The 16,370-nt window shown below is 35.3% G+C and overlaps 1 protein-coding gene across 11 annotated transcripts in view; it reads left to right on the forward strand.

The window, feature by feature from the left end:
• The window catches only part of EMSY (EMSY transcriptional repressor, BRCA2 interacting), an 83,991-nt gene that overhangs the window by 21,026 nt on the left and 46,595 nt on the right, over positions 1–16,370 (forward strand). For all 11 annotated transcript variants that reach the window (XM_081238763.1, XM_081238765.1, XM_081238769.1 and 8 more), the window contains one exon: positions 8,074–8,350. In XM_081238763.1, coding sequence (XP_081094889.1) covers positions 8,074–8,350 — 277 coding nt within the window. The remainder of the gene's footprint in view (positions 1–8,073; positions 8,351–16,370) is intronic.

The following is a 16,370-nucleotide window of genomic DNA, read 5'->3' on the forward strand; positions in this document are numbered from 1 at the left end:
CTTTGGGTTAGGTATTATTATTTCACTTTTCGTATATATTTTTGTATATGAGGCTCAGAGATGCTAAATGACTCTAATATGACACGGCTAGCAGATCTTCTAAGACTTTCATTATATTTTACTATTGTGATTCCATTTGGGAAAAAAAATTAAAATATAAAGGATTCTTTCAGCCTGTATTTGGATAACTTTACCTTTAGGAACTTAGTTCTTATATTGCCAGAGTAATGAAGTTGCCATAGTTAGGTGTTTCATAGACGAAAGGAAGGATATGACTAAGTGAATAATTGTTATCATCTTCTTTTTTAATTCTTAAATGCTATCATTAATTCATTTCTAAACTCCTCTCAGTATGCTCAAATCATCAGTATTCTGTCAGTTTTGTTGTTAGAACCCTCTAGTTGCCACACTGATCTGGATGCTGATGGCACCCTAGGCTTGTTATATACCTCTGTGTCGGAGATCTCCCTTCACTATCATTCTGATCTTCCTCTTTCTTGGTTTATTTACTGATTTGCTGGAGCATATCGTCCAGTAGCTTCTTGGTATATGGGTGGGATGGAAAGTAAAGTTTTTGAGACCTTGCATGGTAGACTGAAAATTTCTTTATTCTACCCTCCTACCGTCTTGATGTAAGTTTAACTAGGTAAGTATTCTAGGTGAGAGGTCATTTTCCTTGAGAATTTTGAAGATATTGCTTCATGGGCTGTTGGCTTCCAGTATTGCTTTTGAGAAGCCCAATAATGCCATTCTAATTCCAGATCCTCTTTTTCTCTTGGAAAAAGTCAGAGTTCTGAAAGTTCAAGGTAATTCTCCTTGTTGTGGGTCTTTATATTATCCATTGGGTTACATACTCAGTGGCTCCTGTTATTCTAGACACTCATATCCTTCCATTCTGGGAAATTTCTTGAATTATTTCTTTGATTTGTCTCTGTCCTCTCTTTTTGGATCGCCTGTTATTCTGGATGTTGAATGCCTAGATTGATCCTTTAATTTTTCAGCCTTTCTCACCCCCAATTTCCATTTGTTTGCTTTTTCTACTGTAGTATAGCAGTTAAAAGCCTGGATTTTAGAACTAGACTTCCTGAATTTGAATCCCATTTTATGCTACTTACTAACTATGTGACTTTGGGAAAACTAAACTCTAGACCTAAGTTTTTCTCTTGTAAAATAGGGAAAATAATATATCTATTTTATAGGGTTTTGGGGTGTAAATAAATGAGATAATAAATACAAACCAGTAGAACAGAGCCTAGCACATAGTAAATGCTCTGTAAGTATTATTTTCTTTATCTTTTAACTTTATCCTTCATTACTTCTCTGGAATTTTCCATTTTTGCTATCCTATTTTAAATTTCTAGTAACTCTGTCTGGTTTTCTGAAAGTTTCTTTATTTTTTTTTCAAATAGCATCCTGCTCTTTCATAGTCACTATTTTCTCTTTTCTGATGATATTCATGATCATTTTTTTTGATGTTTTCTTCTTTTATGTTTTCTCTCTTACCTGTAAATTTCCTTTATCTTTTCATTTTGATCTCTTCCATTTCAGTTTCCTTAAATGCTGGTTGTGGAAACGGACACTAAAAGGTGACAGGAGGCTCTGTGTGTAGGGTGGGACATGCTGGCTGGTGACTTTCATTGTAGGTTGACCTAGCTGGGCTGTTTTGTTGATGAACACCTGCTACCCCTTTACCTCCACCAGTTGTCATTCTCATTAGGGATTTTTCATGGACTGGACAGTTTCCTCAGAGAAGAATCTTCCAGTCTTTTGCCTACAGTAGTAAGACTGTCTGCTAGTATTTGGGAGTAAAGGCAGGGAGTGGGCTGGATAGTCTCATCATTCAGTAATAGACTTTACCTAACCTCTCTGTTTTCAGCATAGCACCTACCTGCCTCAGCCTGGTATCATCAAATTCCCTTGGATTCAATCTCTTCCTCAAGAGAATAAGTTTTAAGTCTTCCTTGAGGATAAGAGAGGATAGCTGGGGATCTTAATGCTGCTTAAACAGATTTTCAACTAATTTACATCTTTTTAGTCCCTCTTTTATCCCCACTTCAGAAGTATCTGGTGTTCTCAAATTACTGGGTCTTTCTGCGGTTCTCTGAAAGCTGTCTTGTTTTTTCTTCTGTTTGCTGTCTTAGGTTTCCACTTTCTTGAGTATGCTTGATCAGTTACTACTTGTCTGTTTGTTTTCCACTTTCCAGAAGTTGATAGCTATTGTCTCCTTTCCATTTTGACCTTATGGGTTTATGTGCCTCTTCTAAAAAATCCCTTCATACTGTTTTAGAGGGATTTTGGGGAAGGAGTAGAGATGAATTCTTGTTTTCAATAGACGGTCTTTCCTACTTTTAAAACTTGAGGTCCATGATAATTTTCATATAAAGAACCTCCTTGAGTTTCTTGGAAATATGTCATTATATAATATATAAAAAATTATAATTTTCTTAACAAACTAGAAATGACAGTGAGTTGATCTGTGTAATATAATTCTAGCTTCAGTCTTAGGATGAGGCATTATAGTTGAGTGTTAAAATCAAATAAGAATTTTTGTAGTCAAAGAGGCCTGGGTTAGAACCCCAGGTCTTCCAGTATGACCTGAGATAAATTAGTCTTTCTAAATCTGTTTACCCATCTGTGAGATGAGAATAATGCCAATTTTATAAGGCTATTGTGAGGATTAAATGGGATTGGGTATTTTAAAGTACAGCATAGTGTATGTACTCAGAAAATGTTAGGTCCCTTCCCTTGCAGGTATTTTATGGAAAGCAGTGTTACCGAACTTTATTAACTTTCCAGTCTTCTTTGGTAGACCTATATAAAAATATTTTAATAGAAGGGGTAAACCTATAAGTGAAGTCAGTGAACTTAAAAAAAAAATTAATTGCAGTGTTGAGAATGCGCTGTTCCAAATAATGAATTTATCAGTTCACTGAAACTTACCCCTTAATATATAGAAATTGACTATTTTTGGTGATTTCTTAAATGTTACACTGAACATAATTTTTGTATTTAATGACTCCAAGGTAATCTTTCTGAATATCAATTTTTATATATTATTATAATATTGCTTTCTGGGCAAGCTGTATATTAGGTGTCTTCAGCCTGCTATACTCTAAGAATTTTTAAATCTACTTTTGTAATTTTTTACTACCTTCTTTGCTGGATCTATTTTATCAGTAATTCTTCTCCTCCCCCTTCTCATCTGCTCTTTTAATTTGACATTTGAGAAATAATGTAGCAAAGTTATAGCTAAAAGAGCACCCATCTCAAATTCATGTCCTTTTATTTCCTTATTCTGTTTTGCTTATAGCTAGTTGACATTATATTTATTTATTTCCTATTTCTCCCATAGAGTATAAGTTACTGAAGGTAGAGACTTTGTCTTATTCATCACTATTCCATAGTGTTTAGAACAGTGCCTGACATGCAGTAGGTGTTGACTAATATTTGTTGAATGAATGAATGAATAAATGAATAAGTATATCTGGTTCTAGTACTGGCTCTCCACCTCTCTTGAGCCTCAGCTTCCTTATAAAACAAAGATAATAATAGTGCTTACTAGATAATTAAATGAGATGATTCATGGAAAGTACTTAACATAGTGCATATGATGAGTGTTCAGTAAATGTCACCTAACATTATTAACTTTCCAATCTTCTTAGTTGACCTATGTAAAAATACTTGTAGTAGATGGGGGCTCACCTGTAAGTGAAATTGGTGAACTTTTTTTTTTGATTCACTGACATTACCATATTTTAATTTTTTCTTTTCTTCTGAATTGTCAGTTGAGAGTGGATAGTTGAGATTGTCAGACTTGCAATGCTCATAAGAGGACATATTTATTTCCAAAGTCATACATGAGTCATACCATGAGATTCCAGGCTCAGAACCTTAGATTTGTCCTACTGTGTTTTAAAAAATAAACATTTAAAACAAATTAAATTAAAAATAAGACTCATTCATTCCACAAATATTTGCTAAGTATCTATTATGTTCTAGATGTAAAACTGTACTCTTACTTCATGTGTACTCAGTGCCATTACTTTTGTTATTTCTTGGACAAGCTGAGTGTGGGTAGGACTAATAGATATTCTTCGGGATTTTTCGTATGTTTTTTGTTTTCCTTTTGCTGGATAATTGGATTTTTTTTGAAATCTCTGTAAGGCTGTTGCCATTATTGCATTCACCTTGGATTTCTCACAAATCATTTGGAAGTCAACTTAGGAAATTACTTTAGTTAAAGTTACTTTTACATTAAGTATAATTACTTCTGAATTTGTGGACTTGATTCAAATTCAAATAGGTCATATATTTTCAGGGTAGACAAATTTCCACCTGTGTTAATGTGGTGCCTTCATTTTGAGTATAACGTTGGTACAACACTTATATAAACAAAGCAACAGAATATAGCTTTATGCTTTCACATGCTTGATTGATATTTTTCATTTTATCCTTAGGGTGCAAGTCCCAGCACTCTTAAGGAGTTTTTGTGAGTGCTAGAAGGTCAGTAATTTGAATTATGGCCTGAATAAACACTGTTTGGTTCACTTGGTTTCAAAATCCCTTTGTTTCCCTTGTTGTAACATGTAACTAAAGTGCAAGTAAATTTTCTTCAAGGTGGATCTCTAATTTTGGATAACCCCTTTTCAGATCAGAAATTAGCTTGTAGACTGAAATCTCAAAATATGTTTTATCATTTGTACCTGTAACCTAATAACATGCTCTCAAAGACTCTAGATTTATTTTGCTGAAGTTATTGTCTTAATGTTAGAAGTCTACATGCATAGTCTAGTTCTAAAATTGCAAATATTTGACCCAAGTGTGAATGCTTCCCCTTCCCTACCCATGACAGAGATTGTTTATTAACTGTGGCCTACTTTCCTGCCAAGCCTTGGTGAGTCCTCATCTGTGTCACAGAGTCCTTATAAAAACTGTACTCTAGGAAGGCACTACTATTAGTTCAGAATTGGCAAATTTGAAACCTAATTGCTATTACTACTCTTAATTGGCTTGGCTGTGCTAGTAACTGTGAGCTCTTTGGATTCTCAAGGGTATCAGAATTTGGGAAAAAGATATATAAAATTTTTTAATGAAACAAAAATAGAGTACATTAAAATAAATTTCCAGTTTGATTTGATCTTTAACACCGTTACTGATATCCTTCTAACATTTATTAAGTAGTAATAACAAGATACTAATAAGTACCATTTGTGAACTGCCAAATATTGACCACCTGCTATGTGCCTAGCACTATGTTAGATGCTTCACATCATTATCTCATTTAATCCTTATAATGATTTGCAAGGTAGGTATTATTATCCCTATTTTATAGATGAAAATTGGAACCCAGAGATTTTAACATGTCCAGGGCCCTGCCATTTGTTAGTGGCAGAGGCAGGATTCAGCTCAGGTTCATTTGACCCTTAACTTCTGGTCTTTTTGCCATATTAGTCTACTTCTCGGTTTATATGATGGCTGATGGTTGTGTTTGTAGTAGTGCTATATATGTGTTTACTGGTTGAGTCTATGTAGAAGTATGCTGGTCAACTCTATAGAGGTGTTTGCTGGTCAAGACTTGTATGTCTCTCTTCACTCCTCAGATAATCAACAAACTCCTTAAAGTAATGGATACATACTTAGAATTCTCTAACACTGAAATATATAATAATAATGATATAATCAAAGCTTCTTTGAGATGTCAGTACTGAGTACAGACATACTCAGTAAGTTTGACTGACTGATTTAATTTCAGAACTTCTTTAGGACTGATAAAAAAATGAAAAAGAATTTCTCCCTTAAATTCTTTGGATTTTTCAAAACAATTTTCTCTCCTAGGTAGGTGAAAGTAATTTTGGTGAAAGAGGAAAAAGACACTCTGTGTTGTTTGGGGTATCATTAAACTACCATTATACTTGCCCAGAATAAAACTGATACTACAGATTTATAAGTACTTTTTGTGTTCTCAGCTGTAAAATGGGGATAATAATAGTATCTCTGTCATAGGATTGTTGGGAGATTTAAATAGGCCAATGTGTATTAGCTCTAGGAGCTAATCTTGTTTCTGTTCTTTTCCTCAACCCTGCCATTTCCATACATCAAGTCCTGTTGACTCTACCTCTTAAAATAATCTGAATCTGATCACTTCGCTTTATTTTGACTACTAACACCCCAGTCCAAGCAGCCTCTACCATTTCTTGCCTAGTCTACTGCAGTGGCTTCTTTACTAGTTTCACTGCTTCTGCTCTTACCTCTTACCACATAGCAGCTAGAATGATCTTTTAAAATATAAATCAAGTTTTGTTGTTTCCTTACTTAAAATCCTCTCATGGCTTCCTATTATACTTAGTATAAAACTTAGATTCTTTACTCTGGTTTACAAATTTGATCTGGACTCTGCTTACTTTTGCAACCCCTCCTTACCCTATATGCTTTTGCTACACTGGTTCTCTTTTCTGTTTTTAAATACATCAAGCTAATTCCTACCTTAGGTCCTTTGCTCCATCCCGTTCTCTCCGTCTGAAATGCTTTGTCCCGTATCATCTACACTTTTCTAGTCATACTGGCTAACCTTGAAGTCTCTTTCCTGCCGCTATTTACCTCCATTCTGTGTATCTATGAGCAAATCCTGTTGGTTTTACCTTTAAATATATTCAGAATCTGTTCACTTTTCATCAGTTCTACCACAAACATTTTGGTCATTGAAAGAGCCTCCTAATTTGTCTGCCTGTTTCTACTGTCTCTGCCCTGCTGTACTTTTCACCTAGCAGATCGAGTAATGCTTTTTAAAAAGTACTTTATTTTTTAGAACAGTTTTGGATTTATAGGAAAATTGAAAAGATAGTACAGAGAGTTCTCATATACCCTGTATTCAGTGTCCCCTATTCTTAACAATTTATATTAGTATGGTACATTTGTTACAATTAATGAACCGATGTTGATGCATTAATATTAACTAAAGTCCATGGTTTATTCAGATTTGTTTAGTTTTTACCTATTGTCTTTCTCTGTTCCAGGATACCACATTATATTTTCTCGTCATGTCTCCTTAGGCTCCTCTTGGCTGTGAAAGTTTCTCAAACTTCTTGTGTTTGATGACCCTGACAGTTTTGAGGATTACTAGTCAAGTATTTTGTAGGATGCCCCACTACTGCAATTTATCTCATGTTTTTCTCATGATTAGACTAAGGTTATGGGTTTTTGGAAGACCACAGAGATAAAGTGCCATTTTCGTCATAACATGTTGATATGCTATCAACAAGATCTTACATCACCTAATCCCCCATTACTTTGCTAAATCTGTCTCCTACTGCTGTCTACCTTATAAATTTCAGTCTCGTTCACTAGGGTCCTTGAGGTTTCTTGAACATACCAAGCTTGCTTCTGCCTCAGGGGCTTTGTGTTTGCTACTCCCTCTTCCATTGGATGCTCTTCCTCTAGGTAGCAACATGGATCAACCCCTACTTCTAGTTTCTGCTTAGTTGTCACCTTATCAGAGAGATCTTCATTGAACGTTTTATAAAAAATCATGCACCACTTCCATTTTCTTTTATTTCCTACCCTGCTTTATTGTCTCTTCCATTTATCTCTACATGACATATATTTACTTTTTTATTTGTTTATTGTTTTTCTCCCCTTACTGGAATGTAGCTCCATGAAAATAAGAACTTTGTCTGTTTTGTTCATTCCACTATCCTCAGCCTCTAGAACCATGCCTGGCACATAGTAGATGCTCAACAAATATTTATAAATGAATGACTATCCAAATTATTTTCTAGAAAAATTGTGCCAACTTATACTCCCTAAGAAGTATATTGAAATGCTTACTTTACTGGGTCTTGTACAGCATTGAATATTGTCTTTTAAAATGTTTGGTTGGTAAAAATTGTTTCTTTTAAATACATTTTGATGATTACTAGTAAAGGAGAGCTTTTGTATATTTTTAGTTATAAATTTCTTTTTCTTGAATTGCTTCATCATGTTTCATAAGCTATTTTTAAATTGTATATAACTGTGAGTCTGGATACATTAGTAGTATGGTAGGTACATGAAAATAACTTATTTTATCTTCCTTAGGTTATTATAGTGACCACATCACCAAGTTCAACCTTCGTGCCCAACATTCTCTCCAAATCCCATAACTATGCAGCAGTCACTAAGCTTGTACCAACATCAGTCATTGCTTCCACAACTCAGAAGCCACCAGTGGTTATAACTGCTTCACAGTCCTCTCTGGTCAGTAGTAGCAGCAGTGGCAGCAGCAGTTCTACACCATCACCTATTCCTAATACAGTTGCAGTAACAGCTGTGGTTTCTTCCACACCATCTGTGGTCATGTCAACAGTAGCACAAGGTAAGTGGTAATTCATCAGGTAATTCTGTCCCTGTGTTTATGGGAATTTCTTTCTTTTTAAATATTTTAATTTTATTGGATTATAATTGATTTATAGTGTGTTAGTTTCAGGTATAGAGCAAAGTGATTCAGTTATACATATGCATATATTCATTCATTTTTAGATTCTTTTCTCATATAGGTTATCACAGAATATCACAGAGGTCCCTGTGCTATACAGTAGGTCCTTGTTGGTTATCTATCTTATATATAGTAGTGTGTGTATGTTCATCCCAAGCTCCTGATTTATCCCTCCCTGCAACGTTTCACCTTTGGTAACCATAAGTTTGTTTTCGGTATCTGTAAGTCTTTTTCTGTTTTGTAAATAAGTTTGTTTGTATTTTTTTAAAAAATTAGATTCCACATGAGTGATATCATATGATATTTGTCTTTCTCTGCCTGACTTTACTCAGTATGAAAATCTCTAGATCCATCCATGTTGCTGCAAATGGCATTATTTCATTCTTCTTTATGGCTGAGTAATATTCCATTGTATATATGTACCACATCTTCTTTATCTATTCCTCTGTTGACGAATTTAGGTTGCATTTAGGTTGCTTCCATGTCTTGGCTATTGTAAACAATGCTGCAGTGAACATTAGGGTGTGGGAATTTTGAAGAAGACTTCGTGGGTGTGTTTGTATGCTTTGGGTGTGAGAGTACCATCTGTTATATCAGAGATTACCACTTTCCCTCCCCTAGTTTGAGAATGTCAGGATAGTGGGTTACTCAGTTTCCTTATATTAATATCCTTACTCTGAGTTTTTTTTTTTTCAAATGCACAGTACCTAGTCACCTAGACAATTACGTAGGTTAAATCTTGTCACCACAGATTACAAAGGCATATACAAATATCTGTAATATAATGAAATTTTTAAGTGAGGAACTTGAAATTATTTTACTATAGGTTTTTTCAGAAGAAACATTAAATATACTGTCTACAACCTCTTCAAAGTAAGTTACCCAATGATAAGAAGTAGGGGGAAGAGGATGATTTCAAGGACATGCCATTCACCTTTTCTTCAGGCTTCTAAATTTTTCTATATGGGAGGATGATGGAAAGTATTGAGAGGAACTGAGGCTGAACTGAAGGACAATTGCTGCTTAATAGCAGAGGAAAGGAAATGTGGAAACCTCAGTTCCATGTTAGCTTAAATCACTTGAGCTCTCTTCCATATCTTTGTGTTCCTCTCATATAAAGAGCAGGTAGCACACTGTCAGAATTTTCTTTTTATAGTGTTGGTAAGTCTTAAGATGGGAATCAGAGGGAGCCATTTATTATACAGAATTAATAGCCATGGTGTAGTCTTTCAAAGGGAGCACAAGAGCAATATAGAACAGTATTTAGTATTCGTTTTCATTGAATTTTACTTGCACAATATATAGCTTAAGATAGGCTGAGACTTGGAAATATCCTAGTTTATGAACTAGTGGTGATGCAGGTGCTCAAATAGGAACACAGTGTTTTTCATAATTGCTTTAGTAATTTTAGTGTGTTCCATATAACTGTTAGCAAGGAAGAGGTTACGTAGATGCAGATGCAGTCAGTATTCATTCATTCTGCAGGTCTAACGGGTAAGATGTGAGAGTATCTGTCCTTTTCTGCCTCCAATACCCATTTAATGTCTCAGTCAATGATAGGAAATAGTAGGCTTGAAGTTTTCTTTTATTTGTTACCTTAAGTAATTTAAATAAACCATTCCAATCTTTCTGTTTGTGCAGCAGTAAACTACAACATAGTATTATTAAAAATAGAAATAATTTTTATATAGAAAATCTATATAAATGTTGGTTGCAAACATGATCCAAATTCACCATTTCAAAATTTCAAGGTGATGAGAGAAGGAAAGACCACCTGTTTCCTCACCTGACTGACCCCTGTATCAAAGTTATCATCCACTGATAGTTGTTGTTCCCTTCTAGTGCTCATCACACAGTTTGCCAAAGTGTTGCTGTACTAGAAGGATTACTGTTCTTCCAAGGAAATTGTTATTATTTGAGATAAGAGGGGTATTTCTCTTAGTTTCTATTGAAATATTTTTAAGCAAAATGAATATTCCATGCTTCTGTTTTTCATTCTTATGTTTCTCCAACTATCTTCTGAATCTCTTGGGAACTTATGACTTCCCTATTTTCTCTTTGTTTCTTAGCATCCTATATCTCTTTGAGTCGTCCTACGTCATTTTAGGGGAGCTAGACATCTCAAAATTTCTCATAAATTCAATACAGCATGAAAGATGTAAAAGTAAACTATCCGAATGTAGATACTCAAGGAAACTATATGATTATTTTGGGTTTTTGTTTGAGATATTTAATTTAGATATAAGTGCTAAGGAAATTAAGGCATTTTCTTTTAAAAAGGTAAATGTTAGTGGAAGTGCTAATATATAAACTGCAGTTGTGATTCTGACTGCAGGGCTTCTTGAGCAGCTCTTGTGTGGGTGCCTAGGGGACAAGGACATTCAGTGTCTGCTTCTGTTGGGGACTAGAGACAGACTGTTTTAGATCTGATGTATCTGTCTCTGGTTAGTCTTATAGGGGCAGCTGGTCATAGAGGGGGAAGAGTCTTAGTAGCAATAACTTCGTGGCTGACTCCATGTTTGTAAGTCTAGAGATGGTTCCAGAGGTAGGGAGTAGGGGGATTGTGTATGGTTGGCTCATACAGGAAGTCTTAAATTCTACCAATTAGAATGTTTATTCTGAATTGGTCATCCACGAAACAGGATAACTGAAATTTTCTTTATTATGGAAAATTCCAAACACATAAGTGGATAGAATAGTAAAATGAACCCTCATTGTACCCATTACCCAACTTGAAGGATGAGCAACACATCGTCAGTCTTGTTTCATCTGTACCTGCTATTTTCCTCTACACATCAGGGTCACTGATGTGTAGAAGCAAATCCCAAATATCATATAATTTCAGTTACAAATACTTCAGTATGTATCACAACTCACAATACCACTATCACATCTAGAATTTTAAACAATTTCTTCATATAATAAAATATTTAGTTAGTATCCAAATTTCCTTGATCATGTCATAAAAAAATTTTTTTAAAGTAAGATCTAAATAAGGTCCACACGTTGATTGATACGGTTATATCTTTTTTAACTCATGGGTCCCTCTTCTGTTTTTTTCTTTTCTTTTCAAATTATTTGTTAAAGAAATCAGTCATTTTTCCTGAGAGTTTCCCGTAGTCTGGGTTTTGCTGATTTTAATTCCCATGGTTTAACAAGTTCTCCTATTTATTATTTTTTATTAAATTTATTTATTTTATTTATTTTATTTTTGGCTGCATTGGGTCTTTGTTGCTGCGCACGGGCTTTTCTCTGGTTGTGGCGAGCGGGGGCTACTCTGCCTTGAGGTGCACAGGCTTCTCTTGTTGTGGAGCACGGGCTCTAGGCATGGGGCTTCAGTAGTTGTGGCTCACGGGCTCTAGAGCGCAGGCTCAGTAGTTGTGGCACACGGGCTTAGTTGCGCCAAGGCATGTGGGATCTTCCCAGGCCAGGGCTCGAACCCATGTCCCCTCTATTGGCAGGCGGATTCTTAACCGCTGTGCCACCAGGGAAGCCCCTCTCCTGTTTATATTTCCATAAAACTGGTAGTTAAATCAAGAAACTTGATCAGATTCAAGTCTGATTGTTTTTGGAGATATGGGGAATGAACGTTCGTTAAGTGGTATTCCTGATGTATACCTATAAGTGTATTTAAGTGTACTTGCTGTGCATCATTTTAGGAGGCACATGTCTGGTCGCTAATGATATTAACATTAATCGGTAGATATAAGTATTACCAAGTGTTTTTATAGCTATTGGTAATCTTTCCCTAGATCATGATTTTATTGGTAGTTGCGAAATGAATTTTATCTTTATTTTCTTCATTTATTAGCTGGAATTCTTAAAGAACTTTAACTTACTACCATGGGTTATCCTGAGGTACAGTTCATATAGGAATTATTTCCGTTTATTTATATGTTTTCAGATAATAAGATGGTTCAGTGACCAATAAGATTTTTGTTCCCCATATCATTAAGATTTCTGATGTCTGTCAGTCCATCACAAATATTCTTTTGGTGCTCAAGTTGTCCAATCTGTTGCAGTGGGAGCCTCTTCAAGTTGGCTTCTAAATTCTTTTGACACAATCACAAAAGACAAATTGATCAAATTTTCCTTTTTTGGGCGGCGTCTATTTGTAGTATCAGTTATTGAGAGGAGTGTAAAAACCTCCAGCTGTAATTGTGGGTTTGTACATTCTTCACTTTGTCAGTTGTTGTCACACGTATTTTGAGCTCTGTTATTAGGTGCATGCACGTTTAGGATTGTTGTATATTCTTGATGAATTGACTTCCTTTTTATTATGAAACATTGCTCTTTTTCTCTGGCAGTACTCCTTATTTTGGTGTTTACCTTTTCTGATATTAATGTAGCTACTCCAACTTTCTTATAATTAGGGTTTGCATCATATTTTTCATCTGTTTACTTTTACCCCATCTGTGCCTTTGTATTTAAAATACATCTCTTATGAACATTGTATAGTCAGGGCTTACTTTTTTATCCATTCTGACCATCTTTGCCTTTTAATTGAAGTGTTTATTAGTCCATTTATATTTGACATAATTATCAATATGATTGAGTTTATGTCTACTATCTTAATAATTGTTTTTTATTTGTTTTCTGTATTCTTTGCTTTCTTTTCTCCCATTTTACTGTCTTCGATCGGATTTATTGAGTTTTTTAAGAAAAAGGATTCTATTTTATCTCTTACATTGGCTTATTAGCTCTACTTTTTTTTTTTTTTCTTTTTTAATAATTGCTTAGGGTAGGGTTCTCCTCCACATATGGACATTTTGGACCAGATAATTTTTTGTTGTGAGGGGCTGACTTGTGCTTTATAGGATGTTCAGCAGCATTCCTGGCTTTTACCTACTAGGTACCAGTAGCACGCCCTCCTGTCATGACAATAAAAAATGTCTAGTGATTGCCAAATATCCAGGGGCAAAGGGGAGAACACAATTGCCCTGGTTAAGACCTCAGCTCTAGAGCTTACATTATACATTGTAAATTGTAACAGTCTGTCTTCAACTTCCCATATTGTGTTAGAATCTTTGAATAATACACTTCTATTTCTATTTCCGCTCTCTCATCTTTGCACTCCAGTTATCATACATTTTAATTATATATATCATAAACCCCACATTGTATTGTTACTGCTTTTGCTTTAAGCAGTCAATTTTCTTTTAAAGAAATTACAGAAAGGTGGGGGGGAATCTTTTATATTTACCAACCTCATGTACTTTTCCTACTCTAGTCCTTGGTGTAGCCATTTCTCTAAGGAGCCCTGATTCATTTTAGTGGAAAGTGATAATTAGAAGAAAATTTGGATGCTAGATACGCTCATTGCTAGTGTGTGTGTGTGTGTGTTTGTGTGTGTCTGCATGTAGATTTATACACACACTCATGTATATACATCTATATTTATTCCTATATGTTGAAAACTTTTGGGTCCATACTGATATGTCCAATTTCAAACTCTGCTTGTTAATTCTAGTTTTCTCCCTTCTTCTTCAAAAACCTAGCTTCCATTATCTTTCATATACTTACTTATTTTATCAGTTCCCCACTCTATAACCAATCTGTCATTGTTGCTGCTGTTGCCTCTACCTTCAAGCAGATACCTTCCTCATTCCACTCAGGTTCTGACATTTTGCAGACTTCTACTTCACTCCACCTGAGTTCTGACACTTTCCCCATGTCACCCTTTTGCATGATGTCTTTCTCACCCTGCTCAATTCTGACACCTGTGCCAGGCCACCCTCCTACCCAGAAGTCTTCTTCACCCAGTTTGGACTCTGATCCCACCCCTTCCTGTGGACATCCTGTTCAAGCTTTGAGACCCTGTGCTAGGTGGCTCACATTCATGGAGCCCCTCTTTATCCTACTTGAGTTCTAACTCTATATGTGGGACTGTACCCTGAGCTCCCACAGCATGTACTCCCTCCTCAACCTACTTGGACTCTGACTCCCATGCTCAGTCAGTCTCTGCAGTGGGTTCCAACACCCCATGCTTAGCCATTATTCTGCTTAGCCATCTAGTTGTCCATTGTGCTTTGCAGCATCTGATGGCTTTAGCGCTAAATTTTTGTGAATCGAAGAGCAAAAGGAAGAAGAAGGGGGCTTTTTATTTGTTAAAACAAAAATAACATTTATTACAATTTGTAATGATAGATTTGTGTGATCATTTGATTGTCTTCTCTAACCTTCCTGAAGGTAGGGACTGTTTCATGGATATAAGAGTTTCCCAAGGATACAGCATAAAGTATATGCTCAGTAAGTTTTTATTGAATGAATAAATATCTGAAGGAATTAAGTACTTTAATAAGATCACACAGCTATTATGAGTTTATGTGTTGAAGACATAATTTTTTTTTTTTTTCTTTCGGTACGCGGGCCTCTCACTGTTGTGGCCTCTCCTGTTGCGGAGCACAGGCTCCGGACGCGCAGGCTCAGTGGCCATGGCTCATGGGCCTAGCCACTCCGCGGCATGTGGGATCTTCCTGGACCGGGGCACGAACCCGTGTCCCCTGCATTGGCAGGTGGACTCTCAACCACTGTGCCACCAGGGAAGCCCTGAAGACATAATTTGAACACAGTTCTCTGATTCTGAAGTCACCCTGACTGCCTTTACATTAGATACTTTTCCTATATAAAAGGATATAGAAAACGTAGATTAGTTAGGGAGTTACTCATGTGCACAGTTTACCCCAATTAATACAAGAGTTCATTATGAATGCAATATAAAGGTTAAAGTTTTCAAATAGTTTAAAAATAGTGTCTTTTACTTGAGTAGCACTTTATATTCATTAAGTTATAAAATGTTGGTACTGAAAAGGGTTCCAGAGATAATCTAGTTCAGTACAACTAAGCAGTATAACATACACATGTCACCAAGATCCTAGCATTCAGGGAGGGATGGGAGTGGGCAAGGCAGGAGAATGTGTAAGTAATGTGAGTAAGCCCTCCAGGTGATTCTGACTACATGTTTCTTTTGTCTTCTCTCAAACTATTCCTCAATCTATGATTTTACCTGATACATATAGCAACCCTTAGAGAATTATAGGGCAAGGAAAATTCAACATATGGGGAACCTGAGAGAGTCAGGGTGACTTCTCAAGTCTTCTTCATTTTATTCTCCAGAAACATTTTACATAAAAATGTGATATTATTTAAAATTTTTTCTGTAATACAATGTAAATGTCATAGTGGGGCTGTGGTGGAGGAAGGAGTGAAATAGCCTATTTGATAATTGGAACTTGGTAATTAGGCCATCAAATTATCAGTTTCTTTTCATTGTTTTATCAGTGCTCAAAAAGTTGATACGGAGAGTTATATTCTAGGTTCTTTCTGTGAGGAGTATTAATTTAGTTACAGATAATAGTCCTATTGTGTTGTTGATGAATTATAAGATTACTGATGAAAAATCTTGGAGAGGGAAGAATTTCTGTCAGACTTACACATCTTTACTGAAAATTATTGGTATTTGCTACCTACACATGCTTGCTAATATTAGTATTGCATTGAAAAGAAGTGTCTTAAAACCTTGTATCACGAGAATTTTTTTGCTGTGGATATATTGAGTAGTATGCCCACTTGTAACTTTTCACATGATTATTTAATGACCCAGTTCTCAAGAAATGATTTTATTTATAGATTATTGGAAATGAGACATAGAAAAGCTGTTGTTCTTTGCCATGCTGAATAATTCAAAAGGTGAATGTTTCAGTGTGAATTATTTTGTCTAATGCTATGTTTAAATTGACTCATTAGAACCTGAAAAGTAATATTCGAAAAACTGTATTACAAATAAGATTCAAAACCTAGTTTGCTTTGTTCTTTTTTTTTTTAAAACATCTTTATTGGAGTATAATTGCTTTACATTGTTGTTAGTTGCTGCTGTATAACAAAGTGAATCAGCTATATG

The sequence above is a fragment of the Mesoplodon bidens genome (assembly GCF_964165515.1).
Source record: "Mesoplodon bidens genome assembly, chromosome: 7".
NCBI classification, from domain to species: Eukaryota; Metazoa; Chordata; class Mammalia; order Artiodactyla; family Ziphiidae; genus Mesoplodon; species Mesoplodon bidens.